The sequence below is a fragment of the Pectinophora gossypiella genome, chromosome 16, assembly GCF_024362695.1.
Source record: "Pectinophora gossypiella chromosome 16, ilPecGoss1.1, whole genome shotgun sequence".
Lineage (NCBI taxonomy): Eukaryota > Metazoa > Arthropoda > Insecta > Lepidoptera > Gelechiidae > Pectinophora > Pectinophora gossypiella.
The window spans coordinates 8,259,745-8,277,521 of record NC_065419.1 but is presented as its reverse complement, the minus strand read 5'-3'; the positions used below and the strand labels follow the sequence as shown (position 1 = coordinate 8,277,521).

The window sequence follows — 17,777 nt, the reverse complement described above, 5'->3', positions numbered from 1 at the left end:
GCCGAAAACTTTTTCTATGAGAATGAGTCAGCCGTGGAGTTCAGGTTTTTTTGTTTGATGGACTATTCTGTCAATGTCATTGCTTTTCGTATTTCCTGTTCTTCTTATTTCATTTCTTAGCAATAAGAGCCTAACTTTTCTTGGAATTAAGTAACTAAACATCGGCGGGATTGTTAATAAACATGTTGCACAGCATTGTTGAGTATTACGGGGAACATGAAAGTTACAGATGCGGATATTGTAGGAGCTCCGATACTAATTTTAGTCATGGTAAGTTTTCTGGCAATCGTTGTATATCGAATCCTTGAGATATATATTTCAATGTGTCGATAATATTTGATGTTTATTTATTGTCTAGGTATGTGGGCTCATACTATGACTGTTAGTGATTACCAGGACCTCATAGATAGAGGCTGGCGGCGATCAGGAAAATACTGCTATAAACCTACAATGGATGTAACTTGTTGTCCTATGTACACTATTCGGTATGTAAACAATCGTAATTACCATACTAACCCTGCTAAATTACCACACAACAAATTTTATGGATATAATTGTTATAAAATTAAATTGTGTTATTTTACAAATTATACCAGTGATAAGCTATTCATAATATTATTGTGTTTGTTATTATAACAGAATGATTTTGTATTATTTATGCAGGTGTAAAGCCCAAGAATTTAAACCAACTAAGTCACAAAAGAAAGTACTAAAAAGGTTCAACAAGTTTCTATCGGGGGAAGAGAAAGACTTTAGGTCAGCAGGTGACACTGATAGGAAGATGTCAACAAGCAGTAGCCTCGGGGAGCGGGAGCTGGAAGGGGAGAGCGGGGAGCAGTTTGTAGAGACAACGAGACAGCACCAGGACATCAATGTGGCCAATGTAGTGACAGCTGACACTGAAGAAAAAGAGACCAATGGAGAGTGTTCTAGTGGTAAATTAAAAAGTATTTAGTCACTTCAAGGAGATGATCAATCTTTAATAAAAGTAAAAATAACGGTCTTAGATGTTTATAACACTCCGCCAATGGACATATATATATTTTTTTAATTGTATGAACGTCATCTATTTTTAAAATCCAGTAAAACCCAAAAGTGTTCAGAGGCATCTACTCAATAGTTCCTTTGTTGGTCTGCACTTTTCACTTACACTTTGGCACCAACAAAAAAAAAATTAACTGGTGATCTCCTTTCAATGCTATGTATGTTATAATTTAATATTTTGATTTGCAAAATTATATTCTGTGCCTATTAAGTACTTATCTATATTTATTTTTACCACCTCGATAAATATACTAATTAGATGTTTTCTTCAGTGGGTTCTAGTACTACCAAAATGGAGGTGCAAAGTGGTGAATCTCAACTGTTAGATACTGACAGGAAGAAAGGTTTGTTGCTGATCACTGATATAGTTTGCAATTGTTTGTTTCTTATCTTGTTAATTTTACTTTTTTTTTTCCAGTCATCGGACCTGATCCCACAAAAGGGCCATGTAAAAAAGCCAAGCAACTAAGAAGAGAGAGAAAACTAGAAAAACTTAAGGAAAAAGGCATTGATGTCAGTTCATTGAACAACATTAATAAAAATAAGGAAAAACAAGTTGAAGACTTCATTAATGAGTTGCCAAAAGAATTCCAAAAGAGGCTTGAGGTGAGATAAATTACTACTCATGGTACCTACACAGGTAGATAATATCTGCACCTGTTACATGGTTCCTGCTCAGGGCTATAAAATATAAATCCTATATGTAACAAAAGTAATAAAAAAATTAAAATTTCCTTATTATTATTTTAAAAAGAAACAGGAAAATGAATTAATTTATGTCTAATGAAGTGTGTAAAAAAAGTTTTAAATCATAGGTAATATTTTTCCAAGTTTTTTCCTGATCTTTATCAGCAAAAAATATTTAATTAAAATGATTCATTTTTGGCATATTAAAGGTTTTTGATATTTTAGTGGATTTTATTATTATTATGTTTCAGATCAAATTAGTACGCACAGCACCACCAAGCCCTGAGTGGCTGGCCACGTCCAAAGAAACTCACGAAGTGTACGTCAAGTACCAGACAACTATACATGATGACAAGCCAGAAAAGTGCTCGGAGCCTAAATTTAGAGACTTTTTGGTGCAAAGCCCATTATTGGTAAGTAAAAAACAATAGTTCATTAATAAATCCCTCTCAAAACGTTACTTAAAATTCCATGAAATTGTTTTGCTTGTTCTTTTTTGTTTATGTATGATTGACGTTGCTAATTTGTTTTAGCTTTGATAGTTTTGTATGTTTTTAGTTTGACATAATAATTGGATAGCTTTTTGTTTATACTATTGTGTTGAACAATGACACGTTGGACAATCATTATGAGCGGTAGGCTGATCCCCTGTTACCTTAAAGTTCATCATTATCTATCTTAGGACTTTGTATCAACAGCAACAGAAAGTTGTCTGATTACTTGTGGCTCTGCCCACCCCATTAGGAATTATGGGTGCGAGTTTATGTGATGGACGATAGGGGATGGACTAACTTGTAATAGTTGTAATAATAATCAAACAGTAATCATAATACATTTTTATCTTAGCACAAATACCAATTGAGTGTTCCATGTTTCTGACAAATGTTAAATATATTTGTTTAATAATGTTGATGTTCTTTTCAGGAGGAGCATAGCGAGACAGGTCCCCCATGTGGCTACGGGTCCTTCCATCAGCAATACTGGTTGGACGGCAAGATCATAGCAGTGGGGGTCATTGACATTCTGCCTAAATGTGTATCTTCTGTTTATTTCTTCTACGATCCGCAATATATGAATTTAACCTTAGGAACTTATGGCGCACTCAGGTAACGATTTTTTTTTAAATAACTTTTCTTTTTGGTGGAGTGTTTATCAACAATCTATCGTGTCTGCCAGAATCGGCACTATTACATACAATTATTTCTTTTATTTATTTAAACCCAATGAATGAAATACCTATTTCTTGTTGTTACAGGGAGATCTCCTTTACGAGGCATCTGCACGCAATGTGTCCAGAACTCAAGTACTACTACATGGGTTACTACATCCACTCCTGCTGCAAGATGAGGTACAAGGGAAACTTCTATCCGTCATACTTACTGTGCCCAGAGACTTACAAATGGTTTCCATTGAAAGAATGTATTCGTAAGCTTGAAGTCACGCCGTACTCAAGGCTGGACCCCGATATCGATAGCGTTGACGAGAATCACCCGAACGAAGGTGATATCAATTACATACCCGTATGGGTAAAAGGTGTAGTAATGCCATATAAAATGTACAAAAGAAAATTCAATAAGAAAATCGATAATATAGATGAATTGATGGAATACGCGCGCCTAGTCGGCACTAAATCAGCGAAAAGTCTCGTCTTAGTTAGATAATTTGTTTCACTTTAAACTAGTATTTTGTGTGCAACCGCACCGTTGTAGTAATTTTGCGTAATTCAGGCCGTAGAGACTACACATAAGTAGGAGGGTCGAGCCCTGGTAAACAGGAATGAGCCAGGAAAAAGATAGAAAATATACGCAATTTTCTCATTGTGAATCCCACCTAATGCAATGAATTTTAGGAAACATTTACCTACTGCGTACTTATTGTAGTTTATTTAGACTGTACTAGTCATTGTACATTATATTAGTGAGACTATGCAATGGTGCCCACATAGCGTAAAGTTGGAACGAAACCGCCGTTAATTTCATTAAACCATAACCATAATATTAGTGATATTAATGATTTCGCAACGCGTGTTTTAAACATATGATAAACAATTTTTTTAATGTCAAAAGTCAAGATATTAATAAGAAATTTAAAATATACACACATGTCTTAAGTTATTATTATAGGTAGGATATTCGGTTGCATATTTACCTAAAGGTGATGGTAATATACAGTTGATATTACAGTTCAGCGCCTTACCTGACTTTTTAAAAACAATATTTTTCTTTGTTCCTTGCTAACAGACTTTCGTATGGCATTGTAATATATTGCGAAACCAACAAAATGAATTTATAACTATTTCGAAACTATATCGCAGTAATAACATTAAGTAAGATTGAATTTAATATGCGAAACATTCGGAACAGATGTATTGTAATGTCTTGATAACGAATGCAATTATTGTTATCTTAAAAAGTCGAGTATCGCTAAACGGTAACATGGACTACAAGACATATTAGGTAAATATGCCACCGAATTTCCGACCTATAGTTATTACATCTAGAATACTAAGGCTTAAGATATTGTAAGCTGGCAGTTTTCTTATAATTATGTCTTGATTCCTAATAAACCATATGTCCATACTATATTATTTAATTCGTCCCTGACGTCGCTAACTGACGTATCTGAATTTTTTGGCGAACCTGATTTGCACCTTTTGCAATTGTCAATAAGACACCAATTATTTTAGCAAGAAAATGCAGATACGTCAGTTGGCAATCGGCCATGAATTGTGAAACCTGACAATGGTGTCTATTCGGGCGGAAACAAAAGTTTCACAGCTCTTAAACTAGTGCTGTCCTTCACTTACAATAAGTGCAAGAAAGAGATAGAACTACTTCTAGTCCTGTCAAATTGAGTTACTCGTTGCTCGAATGAGGGACTTTTCAGGCTACGTTCCCTAAACACATATAGATGGCGTTGTACAGATTTGCCTTTGTTTTTTTTAATGTTTGTGGAAGATGCTGGGCCCAAGGGGGCCCTTGACACTGTATGTGCGTACTTAGCCAACTACCACGACGTGTGATCTCCCTAAGTTATCCAGTGTCTGAAGACTAGTGCTATCGTCCTGCCTGCCCTGCAAGGAGTATCGATAACGTACCTTACATCATATATAATAGTTCGTCGACTTTGACTATTTTATATTTTACTTTGTGTTCCCCCTTCAGCCCAGCACTTTCCACAAACGTATTGTGTAATTTTCAAAAACCCCTTAGAAATTCTAGTAATTAGGTGCCTATTTACGCACAGGCAATAAAATTGCAGAGTACCCACTACCTACAAAAGGGTCACGAATAAACTGCGTACTTAATGTGGTATCTTTTTATAGCTTCGTCTAAGTACAACCACCGGGATCTCGTCCCATATACTGAACTGGTCTGCGCATTACAGTACCTACATAAATCATGATGGCTTTACGAGAAAAAGTACAAAAAGGGCACGGAATAGCATCGCTATTACGCCGGTTCGATAGCCGGCTAATTACAAAGTAGACTGGGTTACATTCACTAAGGTTTTTAGGTCCATAAAGATAGGTAGGTCGTTGCTAGGTTGTTAAGAGGCCAGGTAACTGAGTCAGTGGCAAAAACTGGAAATAGGGAAAAAACCTGTCCGTTTTTAATCACAGCTCGTCCCTTTAAAAAGGTAAGTCCTTGTTACTTTGCTTCTTTTGTATCTTAGTCGGAATCATTAGAGTTCAACGTATTAGCGGCACCTGGTTGTTGAGTGGGTAATTTGGACAGTTGAGTTAGTAGTACTGGTGCTTCTTCTTGTCGTTTCGATGGCATTCAGATTTTTTCAGCCAAGTATTTTGCCACCCGGACAGCATTTTCGGCGGCATTCATCAGCTCCTCTCGCGTACAGGGCACGCTGGGCAAGATTTCAGGTGAGCCATAGTCTGTGGCGTAACACCACACACGCAGCTCTGGTCCGATCCGTTGAGAAAACCCCACCTGGACAGGTTATCTTTACTTCGGCCAACCTGTGTTCCGAGTCTATTTAAAGATTTCCAGGTTGGCCTTGACAGGTCATGACCCGGTGGAAGGTTCTCCAAGAGGACAAATGGAGTAGGTAGCGTCACTGTCCTCCGCCAAAGACTGCATCTGGTTTAGTACTGGTACTGGTAGTAGTACTGGTGCTGATTCCCGTACATACCATATAATTTTATTTTAAGTTATACCTGTCATTTTTTTATCCGCTGAAAAAGAAAGGGACGGGTAATGGACAGGCATACATTTATGGAACACATTTCAAGTTTAGGCAGAAATTTAAAAAGCCCTTCCAAAATTTTAAATTGACAACATTTCATTTTTACTAAGGTGCCTTAAATCGAAAACCATTTCGAGATATTTCTATGATTTACACAAAACATATTTTTTCAGATTTTTTAATTCAGTAATAATAGAAATATATTGAAAAATCCACGAGGTCAGAAGAGGAAGGCATAATAAGTTCAGACCTTTACATAAAAATTATAAAAAAAGTAAATGTCATACATAACATGACACTTTGTTTGCGACTTGTTTTAAATATGCATGCAAAGGTACATTACATTATACTGCCTTCATTCTATCAATGGCAGAATCCAATTTTCAAAAAATATTTTTTGTAACTTCTAGTGGAAAAATCTTGAAAAGAAAAAATACGTGTCTTCTATTTAAACAAGTACTTTCGAAATAGCACAAAAAAACCACGGCTTAAAAATTTGAAATGTTGTCAATTGCCCAATAACCCGACAGAATTTAGTTGATAGCACACGTCAAATGGGTTGCGTATGAGCGAGATGCCCATTTTATTCGCCCGGGTTATTCATTAATTTTAAAATTAAGCGTTGCTGTCAATCATCCGTCCGTTCCTATTGAAAATGACAGGTATAATATATGTGGAAATTTTTTGTTGGCATGTAGCTTCTTAGAGTTGTGTATATTTTGTGTAATTTTGCTGTAAATTTCCCTAAAAATAAATAAATAAATAAATAAAATAAAATAAAATAAATAACTTAAAATAAATTTAGGATGTGTGGCAGGAATCGGGGCCAACCTTACCTACTCATGGAAGCTGATGGTGGGGCGGATATATCCCAAAAATCGTTTTGTGATCACTAGTTTGGTTACGACATTTCTAAAGGCTCATCACCCGATTGTCAGAAAGTAATATGATCCTTGCTTCGGAAGGCACGTTAAGCTGTTGGCCCGGTTACAAGTTAATAGGTAGGCTAATGTAAGTACGTAGCCTTTACATGAGCGAAGTCAGGGGTCTTTCTCTTCTCAATACAATAATAATCCTGACACTAGGGTTTATTAGGTTTGTCATTGATCTCACAATCTATTCGAGAGAAGACCGGAATTCGAATCCGGGACCTCCGGATCATAAGCCGAATTTTCAACCACTGGATCACGGAGGCCAATGTTGAAAACTAGATGGAAAACTCGTTCAGAGGCAAGGCCGTTTCCGTTGCCTTGTTCGTCTATATGGTCGGGCGGGGTCTTGCGCTAGATAATACCTAAGGAAACTGAGGTAAGTATAGAGGTAAGTATTTATCTTCGTCTCGGATCATGTGTGGAATGGTATATTCACTATTTTCGTCACAGCAACAAATATTATCTGACGGAGAAAAAGGATAAGGCATATTTTATCGCGCGGCCCTTCTATTTTGTCACCCGACTGCCAAAAGAGTTTATTGTTTTTCGAGTGTATGTTTGTCTGTTTTACGTAGGTAATTCATATCTTCTTAGTTATCTAAATCAGAAGTAGGTATCAATAATATTCACATACCTACATGAGATCACGCCTGTCTCCCTTTGGGGTAGGCGGCGATGATCACGGAATGGATAATTTCCTAGGTCAAATACAAATTATGAAATTTTGATTAGGTAGGTATGTAGTAATCGACTAGGAGACCTAGGAGACTACCCAATTCTCGTCACTATATTTTCACTCAATAATAATAATGTACGATAAGCTGCAAAAGTCCAATCAGTTTCTTGCAAAGTAATAAATTAACTGGTTGCATTTAAGACCTCCTGTAGGCTCTGCACGGTGACCGCGCCGCGCGCGGCGCGGTTGTCACGCGTACCCGGCAGGTTACATATCGTTTCTGTAATAGACCAAAAACACCTACAAAAACATAAATTTTATAATTATGACAACTTATGGTTCATTTCACCCACTGCTGTATCCCCCACTGCTGGGTATAAGCCTCCTCTCTTTCATGCCATCCTTTCCCGCATACCTCACAATGGCATCCGACCACCGGGCTGGTGATTTGTATTTCATAATTTCACCACTGTTTACAAATAATTCGCTGGGCTAATTCGGTGATTGAACTTTTGCTCTTTGATTGTACCTACCCACTTTATCACACCTACATAAATATAAACCACCCGAGGTTTCCCTCCTGCGAAACCATCACTCAGATAAAGGAAAAAGATTAATGGATGGCGTATTGTACAAGAGCATCCTTCACAACGTCATGATTAAATCCATCAAGATATAGCAAGATTTTCTTTAAGACCAATCGAATCAAGTATTAACTTCCTTTTTTTTATCTTTTGTTGTCAATCTTGGAACAACACCTCGAATATACCTATTTCATTTGGGTTGGGCAGCATGTGTGGCACGTGTTTATTTTCCATATATGTGAAGTATTATTGACTTTATCTATTGACATATCTAATATTATGTGGGTATTTTTTTTCGAATAGTATAATAATCATGGCGGCTGGCACGTAGTGGTACGAAGTTTAGCCAGTTTAGTTCTAAGTTATAGTTTTAAAAATAGTGTTTATGAGAAAGTTTTTATGTTACGCCATAGAATGAGGAATAGCTCGATACGCTGCTAATACCCATTGAGGATCGGATGGCTGAAGTGGCACGCGACGCAAGGTCGGCTGCGCAGTGCGGATCTAAGTAGCCGCAGCCGCCACCCGACAGTCTCAGCAAGACGAACGCGCGCGCCACTCGCTGATTTGGCGCATGCGCTGTGCCTTCAAGTTACTTACCAGTTGGACAGCAGCGCGCGAATTGAAGTGATAAACGTGCCGTGATTTGTATTCCACAATGATTTTCAACTTGAAAATATTCGGTAAGTTTCTACCCATTATTTAATCAATAAACCTAAATATTTTATTATTAGGTAAATACCTATCAATTATTGCAAGTAAATCCTTGAAAAGCACCTAGCTGTAAAGTAAGTAAAATCATTAATTATACATTAACGAGGAGATGCTGGCTAATAGCCGTCGGTAATTGAGGTAATACAATAGATTTTGATTAGAGGCTGTTGAATTAAATTGTGGAAAATACTGGATTGCTTATTTGTGTATTGAGCACAGGCAACTAACAACCAAGGCGCCTTCATAAGGTATTCTTATTTGGTGACTTGCGAGGTTCGGCTTGACCTACCCTGGTATTAGGGTTATTTATTACTTTTTGAACTGCCAAAACCCCCTTAAATAGCTCATGGAACAACGAAGTACATCCTTACTTCAGTTAAGCAGTAGCCGGGACCAATGACTTGACGTGCGTTCCGAAGCACGAGTCATGCTTTATTTGGATATAATGTATTGTACAGTTTAGGTTTTATTTCCGAGTTGGATTTTATTATCAAAATATGTACAATGCTGTGATTTATGCGTGGTGAATTTGTATCTAAACACAAATCGTTCATTTGGTTGTACCTCCATCTATTTTATTTGATAGCCAAGTACCTACCTACCTACTGTGTAATCAGATGTTTTCAGTTCGGTTGTGAAATTAATATATCTAGCTATCTAGGTAGGTATATTGTTAAAACTGAAAATATTTACTTGTTCGGTTTCTTCCTCGTTATCTTTATTATATAACTTGTCAAAACTAACAGCAATATGAATGGAAACTTAGTACCTAATTTAAATAGGTAATTGTACTTATATATATAAATAATAATCGTAGTACTTTTACGTACCTAGTACCAATATTAGTTACTCCACAGTAATAGTAAAATCTGTACGCGCGATATGTGCGATAATAGGTGTAACTTTAAATCAAATTTGTTTTTAAATCGATACCATGGCATGGATGCATTATTTAACAATTTCAATTTGAGAACAAAGGTATAGAATTCTCATAGTTTATTTACAAAGTAAATAGTTTTTCCAATACAAAACATTTGATATTTTCATCTATATTACGCAGGCAACAGGTTGGCATAGTATGGGCACGTGATGAGGAGAGATGAAAGGCATATAACGAAGAAAGTTATGAGTATGAATGTGGATGTATATAGGGATAAGGGACGACTCAAGAAAGTGTAGATTGTTTGTGTAAAGAATACACATATATACACATGAATGTGTGTGAAAATCCCATTTTTCCTTTGACTTATTTACGAAATAAGTTTATTTAAATTACTCAAGGTGTTGTTATCGTTTCACTGAGTGTCAAGTGGCCTATTACAACTCATGCAAGCTCACCGTTTATATTTTGTTTACATTAAGTTAGTTTATAAGTTCTCATGAAGTGAAATGTAAATTTCTTTTGAGAATAAAGATTTCTTTAACCTTAAAGGTGTGAGTACTGAGGTGACGACTGACAGAAATGAATGGAAGAGGAATATATTTTGTGCCGACCACACCTATAGAGTGGGATGAGGGCAGAAAGATGATGATGAATACGCAGGTGCTGAAAGCTTGATATAGGTAATGGCATTATCCGTTCGCGGTTGACGACCATACTCAGAAAATAACGTTTTCCTAGACATCGCACGGTTTAGAGTTCTTTTCAAATTAGCTTATATGAACATATAAATACAATTGCAAATATTTCAGAACCTGTATCTCACGAACATAAATTTTATACCTACCTACCTATACGTTATGGTTACGTACTCCTGGCCTGGGGAGTTTAAAAAGGCCACATCAAAGCAATTCATCTAAAAAAGCAATATTACTATTGCCATTTGCTTGCATTGCGCACTTACTTTTATATGCGCAAATGTCAAATTGCAATATTGCTTCTTAGATGAATTGCTTCGATGTGGTGTTTTTAACCCCCCTGACCTGCCTACTTATATCTGTTTGGTCGGTAGTAACAGTCAGATCTGAGACAAATTAGAGAAATTCGTGTCCTACTTGACTGCGAACTTGATCAAGTTTATCTACTTCTCAATGGCATATCCTTTGTCCGACCCAGTGTTTTGCCACCCAGACGGTATTTCGGCAGCATTCAGCATCTGTAATGATTCTTCTCTCATTTAGCTTGCAGCTATCGGCCTACTAGGGTAATCCTCTTAGGCAACGCCTTGAGCCGAGGTTCGCGCACAACTGGGCCTTCAGGGTTGTTTTAAATTTTGTACGGAGTGAGGGCCCTCTGCCGTCTCCATTCCCCCGGCCAAGTAATTAATACCGTTTGCGGCAAAAAAAATGTGTAATAATAATAATTTTGATCTCAAATCACTACATCACACAGATTACGTTGTCCAAATGAATCTAAATTGTTCGTGAGAACTGGATACACTAGTATACAGCTACATCTACTCGTTATCAGCCTATCTTTCTGGTCATTAACACTGCGAGGAAGTGAAATATAATTGGTTGAAGGCCTCTCTTATGTGGCGTTGATTGTCGTTCATCGTCATCCATGAGTGACAAAGTGTCGTCACAAAACGCCCATAAAAAATAGAAATAATATTTGCTAATATTTTAAAAATCCAACGAAAGGTATGCAAGGTGCAGTAGGCATTACACGTCATACATTTGTACACGCATTTTGCTTATACATCTGGAACTTATAGCCAGTGGTCGCTAGATCCTATTGTATGCTATTACAGGCGTAATGGTGTAACATACGGTCATTGTCCGTTGAATTTTATTTATGTATTTTTTTATGTATATACCGATGGTGTATCTTAAATAAATTAATAAAAATAAATAAATATGCTATCAAGCAGAGAGTTCCAACCATCCCAACAAGCGAAATCTATAAATCGAATAGCAAGATAAAATATGCTAGATCTTTTGTAGTGTGATTGCGTTGAATATGTCCGGGCCTTTAATCTCGCTATATTTACTCGCCTACCTGCAGGCAATCGGATATGATTCTCAATCTTGTAGCAGGATACTCGTTAGTACAAGTTTTTGTCGATTGTCTTCTTCGTTTTTGTTAGGCGTTTGTTGAATTAAACGCCGAGTACTTTTGCCTACTTAGATGTTCACTTTTTTGGCAACTTAACAATTAAACTATTCTAGCCTTTTTGGTATTGTTTTTACAATTTAATTCACATGAATATCAACTGACGATCTACATTCCTATCAGCACAATTGAACTTTTAAAAAATAATTTGTAATGTTTGGTAGATACTTATGTATTAGCTTGATGTCCCGATCATTACCTATTTCCCTAGTGTTATCCCGTTTTTCGCAGGGTCCGCATACCTAACCTGAAGACGTTTTTTCACGGTAACACATTTGGTATACATATATCAATTCATATTACTTTTTGCTTAGATAATATGTCATCATCACTCATTTAAGCCACGCTCTGGTCGGTGTAACATTCTCCATGCTACTTTTGTAGGGAAAAATAGGGCAGTGGTTACCCTCTTGCCGATATTTGGGCGGATATTACTTAGGTCATTTAAATAAAATGGAGGTACAATTTACCATTTTAAAAAGTAAATCGCTAGTTAAACTGTTCTTAGTCGCATGTTTTGTGACTATTAGAACGTTATCATAATATTTATCCAATAATACGATACGTTTTCATTATACGAGCGTGCTGTCCTTCGCGTATAACGCATGGTTCCGTCGCGTCACGATTCAACAGTTTTTCACAAAATAATTCTACATAATGCTAGTACATATCCCATTGTGATGATCCGATAGTGACTTGATGGTTTTTTTTACTGAAATGTAATACTCCTACTAAGGTAGATACTGAGTAGGCACTTTGTGAAGAAATTACATTGTTTATTTTATTACTCAAAGCAAACAGACAGGCAAAACAAAGGAGTCGGTTAAATATAAAGTGGAGAGACGGGACAGTACGATTATTTGTGGGTAAGGTAAACGCTCCTATTACCGCCAGGTTAAGCTATGCTCTGATTACCTCTCAGAAATTAAGTACTTCTGTATTTGCTAGTGTAGCTTATTTATTTTATTTGTATTGTTATGACTGTCTTCTGCTACATACATCAAGAATTTTTAATTTTGAGTGAATATTTTGGATAAAAAATAATTTTATGTCCGAAAACTCACTTGCCTCCATTACCGCCACATGAATTGCGGTTTTTTCTATTACCGCCTTTGCTGCATCGAATACCGCCAACGAGATATCTAACTAACTATTCAGATACAATAAAATACTTTATTTAAAAAAGGTTGTTTTAATACCGTATTTTTACCACTGTTAATGTAGTTAATAGATACATAAATTGGGAAGGCACTGTCTCTCAAAATACAGGTTCACCTAGTTTGAAAGACAGCGTTCCAACAAAAACTGTAAACGAACTGTTTTCAATAATCATCATCATCAACAGCCGTATGACGCCCACTGCTGGGCATAGGCCTCCCCTAAGGATCTCCACAACGATCGGTCCTGCGCTGCCCGCATCCAGCGGCTTCCCGCCACCTTCACCAGATCGTCGGTCACCTTGTAGCAGGCCTACCCACTGAGCGTCGTCCGACACGTGGTCGCCACTCCAGAACCTTTCCACCCCAGCGGCCATCGGTTCTCCTCGCTAAGTGTCCTGCCCACTGCCACTGTAGTTTTGCAATTCTCCGAGCTATGTCGATGACTTTAGTTCTCCTGCGGATCTCCTCTCCATTGCCCGCTGAGCGACACCGAGCCTCCTCACGAGACCCATAGTAAGCGGCCACGTCTCACTGCCGTAGGTCATCACTGGCAACACGCGCTGGTCAAAGACTTTCGTCTTGAGACACTGGTATTTTGGACGAGAAGATATTCCGCAGCTTCCCGAACGCTGCCCATCCGAGTTGGATCCGACGAGAGATCTCTTTCTCGAAGTTGGACTTACCTAACTGAATTATTTGTCCTAGGTAAATGTACTGGTCTACAACTTCGAGTGTAACGTTCCTAACCTGAACTGGAGTGGGTGCGACATGGTCGTTGGACATAATTTTTGTCTTTGCCATGTTCATGCTAAGACCCACTCGTTGGGATGCGTTACTGAGATGCTCGAGCATGGTGTTCAGGTCTTCTAGAGTCTCAGCCATTAGGACTATATCATCGGCAAATCGAAGGTGCGTCAGGTACTCACCGTTGATGTTGATGCCAAATCTTTTCCAGTCCAGAAGCTTAAAAATATCCTCCAATGCAGCAGTGAACAGTTTCGGAGAGATGACATCTACCTGTCTCACTCCTCGCTGCAGTTGGATCGGATTAGAGCTCTGGTTCTGTACTCGAACTGACATAGTGGCATTTTGGTAGAGGTCTCTTAGCTTTTCGATGTACCTATGGTCCACTTGGCACCTCTCAAGAGACTGCAACACCGCTCAGGTCTCCCTTTCTCATAGTCCACAAACGCCAAGCAAAGTGGCAGATTATACTCTTCGGTCTTCTGTGTAACCTGCCGCAGCGTATGGATGTGGTCTATGGTGCTAAAGCCTTTTCGGAAACCGGCTTGTTCGGGAGGCTGAAAGTCGTCAAACCTGCAAGCGAGACGATTCGTAATGACCCTCGAAAACAACTTGTAGACATGACTCAGAAGCGAGATAGGTCTGTAGTTCTTCAGTAGGGCTTTATCACCTTTCTTAAAGAACAGGATCACCTCGCTTCCGCTCTATGCCCTCGGCGTTTTGCCCTCAAATATGACGGAATTGAAGAGCCTCTTTTGGTATTGGCGTTCTGGGCTTTGAGTATTGGCGTTCCGGCCGCTCTCAGAAGTTCTGCTGTGATTCCGTCATCTCCTGCCGCTTTGCTATTTTTGAGCTGTTTGAGGGCCATCCTAATCTCGTACAGGCTGACGTCCGGGATATCTTCAGTGTAGTGTCGGGTAAGCTTGGCTCGAGGGTCTCGAGCCATGCTTTCGCCTGATGTTTTCGTGGAATATAGCTGTCTATAGAAACTCTCAATCTCCCTCAGGATTTCGGGAGTTGACGAAATGATTCTGTATGAGGAGTTTTCAATAAACTTTATTATTATTGTTATTTTTTTATTAAATGAATTATGACATAAACTACAGAAAAATCTTTTGGTTTCATAAATTTATATACATAATTGACGTCTGTCTCTGTCCATCCGTCTGTCTCTGTCCGTCCTTCTGTCCATCCGTCTGTCTCTTGTCTGTCTCTGCCGGTCCGTCTGTATCTGTCTATCCGTCTGTCTCTGTCCGTCCGTCTGTCCATCCGTCTGTCTCTGTCCGTCCATCTGTCTCTGTCCATCCGTCTGTCTCTGTCTGTCCTTCTGTCTCTGTCTATCCGTCTGTCTCTGTCCGTCCGTCTGTCTCTGCCTGTTCTTCTGTCTCTGTATGTTCTTCTGTCCCTGTCCGTCCGTCTGTCTCTATCTGTCCGTCCGTTTCGGTCTGTCCGTCCGTCTCTGTCAGTCCGAAGAATAATGCATCACCCTGTCTATAAATCATAAGAGGGAATCTATGGTGGCGGTAATAGAAACATGTATGTAATTTCTGTGTTTCAATTTCCGCCACATACAAATTAGCCTTAAAACAAATAAATATTCAAAATGAGAGCTACGTATGTAATAACCATTTTCAAAGCATATTTTAATAAATATATAAAGTATTTAAATTAGAAATTCATAATTACTTCAACTACTTGTTCATACATTTCTTAAAAAAATACGTTAACTTATATGCAGCACAGGATACTTGAATTCCACCAAATGTGTGGCGTTAATAGATTTTAATATAGTTCATGAACCATACTATAAAATAAGATGATAACATTATGAATGATTGGGCATGTTACCTTAAATAACTAAAAAATACAAATATCATACAAATATCGATCGCCGCCATAGGTGGCGGTAATAGTAACCAAACTGCAAATGTATGCTTCTATCACCGCCACATTTTAAAACTCAAATTAATCAGTTAAAACTAACACAAATGTCAAATATAGCATGCTTTCTCAGTTCTTAAACGTATTAACAAGTAGTTATAATTACTAAAGTGAAGAAAAATATGTTTCATCGGACACAAAACCTTAAGAAAAAAATGTAGTATGCTTATGCATTTCAGTAGTGGCTTGTATGGAGCGCGTTGCTTGTGCGGACACTGCACACTTACAGACCAATCACAAATTAGACTGTTGTTGCCCACGCTCAGGGGTATGTTCGTTTCATGGTCAATTAATACATGTATCTTTTGACATTTGAATCAATTTTCTATCTCAGACACAATTCAAAATATCCGCAATTTAAAAAAGGTGGCGGTAAACGATGTCGATTTTTGGGTGGCGTTAATAGGAGCGTTTACCTTATGTAGTTAAGAGTCAAGACAGATAAACTTTAACTCACGCTTGTAACTATGTCGGGGTGGGCAGCCACGATTCCCCCAAGATAACTTGCAGCCACACAGAGTTAAATTCTTATATGACGTTATAGACATTATGACGCAGACCTAAACCAATGATTTTAAAATTTGTATTCGAATTCATGTTTGAATCATAAATGATTATCACGTGCTCAGCGGTCAAGGGAAACATCGTAAGGAAAACCCACATTATGTGACCTAACCTACTTATATTGGGCTGTTTTTCCCTTCGCGGGTTGGAAGGTCAGACAGGTATTCGGTTCTGTAAATAACAACCTGTCAAATCTTAAGGTTAGGTGAGCGGACCCTATGAATAACGGGAGAACGCTAGGGAGATGATGATGTTTCTAAGTAGGTATAACTCATTACGACTTAAGAAAATCTTGGACAAATTCCCAATTAAGTACAATAAAAGTAAGTACTTCAATATTTAGACTTAGATGTAATCAGTATGTAAGTCGTGACAGATGGTAGATATGTGTGTGGTACTTTTTTTGTACCTATACAAGTAACAAATCTTATTATAATTTATATTCGCGATCAATGAGTAGCGCTTCTTAAGGTCTATGGTATACCTACAAGATAAGCAGTCACTGCACTGTGGTCCTGAGGTTCACCGGATTGCTTCTCAAACGGGGAGCACCGTTCGGTTCCCTCTCTAGCCATAGAGGCAGCCAATCAGCTCGCGATACCAAACACTTCAGGACCCCGATACCGACCTCGCCGGCGTCCTCGTTAACTTATCGCTATCGACCCACTAGGGTCGATTAATCCTTTCAAATATTTTCCTCTCAGACGACGACGCCCTGAGCCGAGGTTCGCGCCCAACTGGGCACCCTCAGGCCTGTTGTCTTAAAGTTGTACCGGGTGAGAGCCTTCAGCGCTCCCCATTTGTCCGGCCAAGTAGTTAATGCCATCTGCGGCAAATCTACAATAAGTCACGTCAAAAAAATCAAATTTCGCTCCCCGGTGCCAAACTTGCACCAATGAGTTATTAATTTATCTTCGCGCAGTTTTCACTAACACAGTTGGCTCGACCATTATAGACGGCGATACGGCTCACCAACTATCACGTTGGTCTAACAGAAGTGGGTACTTAGTTCATCTTGCGATGGATGTACCTCTGCCCACCCCAATTGGGATATAGTCGCTTATGTTATGTTACAAGATAAGTAACGACCAAACTAACGGCTCCAGACAACAATATATTTGCCTCTCATGAATCATTGGACGTTCAACATAAGTCAAACGAGGTCTTACCGTTATCGTGTACTTAATTAGTTCTTTGAAAGTACAGTAAAAGTTACTGTCATCTGATCCTTTAATACTGCGTGACTTCTTTTATGTTCTTCGTGTATAATTATAATAATATGTTATAACTCACGTTTGTAATCGTTATTGTGGTGATCAGGGCCTGATCGTCAGTTGTTTATGCGTTTTAACTGGACTCAGGTAGGACTCAGGTCCATAATCTGGAGGTGGGGAAATCAAATCAAATACTTACCTATACTACATTGCACAATATTTAACAAAAAGCTTATACGGATATAGTGTTGGGCGACCT

At 38.2% G+C, this 17,777-nt stretch overlaps 2 protein-coding genes across 2 annotated transcripts in view; both read left to right on the top strand.

Annotated features, from left to right (window-relative positions):
- The first annotated feature begins 51 nt into the window (after positions 1-51).
- Positions 52-4,310, top strand: LOC126373632 (arginyl-tRNA--protein transferase 1). The gene is made up of 8 exons (XM_050019838.1): positions 52-270; positions 359-485; positions 664-935; positions 1,317-1,388; positions 1,463-1,650; positions 1,983-2,144; positions 2,656-2,837; positions 2,987-4,310. The coding sequence occupies exons 1-8, from the start codon at positions 183-185 to the stop codon at positions 3,390-3,392; spliced, it is 1,497 nt and encodes a 498-aa protein (XP_049875795.1). The 5' UTR covers positions 52-182; the 3' UTR covers positions 3,393-4,310.
- A 4,186-nt stretch (positions 4,311-8,496) lies between these two features.
- Positions 8,497-17,777, top strand: part of LOC126373631 (uncharacterized transporter slc-17.2-like) — a 48,842-nt gene continuing 39,561 nt past the window's right edge. The window contains exon 1 of the mRNA XM_050019837.1: positions 8,497-8,809. Coding sequence (XP_049875794.1) covers positions 8,785-8,809 — 25 coding nt within the window. The 5' untranslated portion in view covers positions 8,497-8,784. The remainder of the gene's footprint in view (positions 8,810-17,777) is intronic.

Excerpts from the sequence above, each read along its gene's own strand:
- LOC126373632 (XM_050019838.1), top strand. The coding sequence starts at position 183 with ATGTTGCACAGCATTGTTGAGTATTACGGGGAACATGAAAGTTACAGA. Across the intron at positions 271-358 it reads CGATACTAATTTTAGTCATG|GTATGTGGGCTCATACTATG; the intron begins GTAAGTTTTCTG and ends TTTATTGTCTAG. Across the intron at positions 1,389-1,462 it reads AGATACTGACAGGAAGAAAG|TCATCGGACCTGATCCCACA; the intron begins GTTTGTTGCTGA and ends TTTTTTTTCCAG.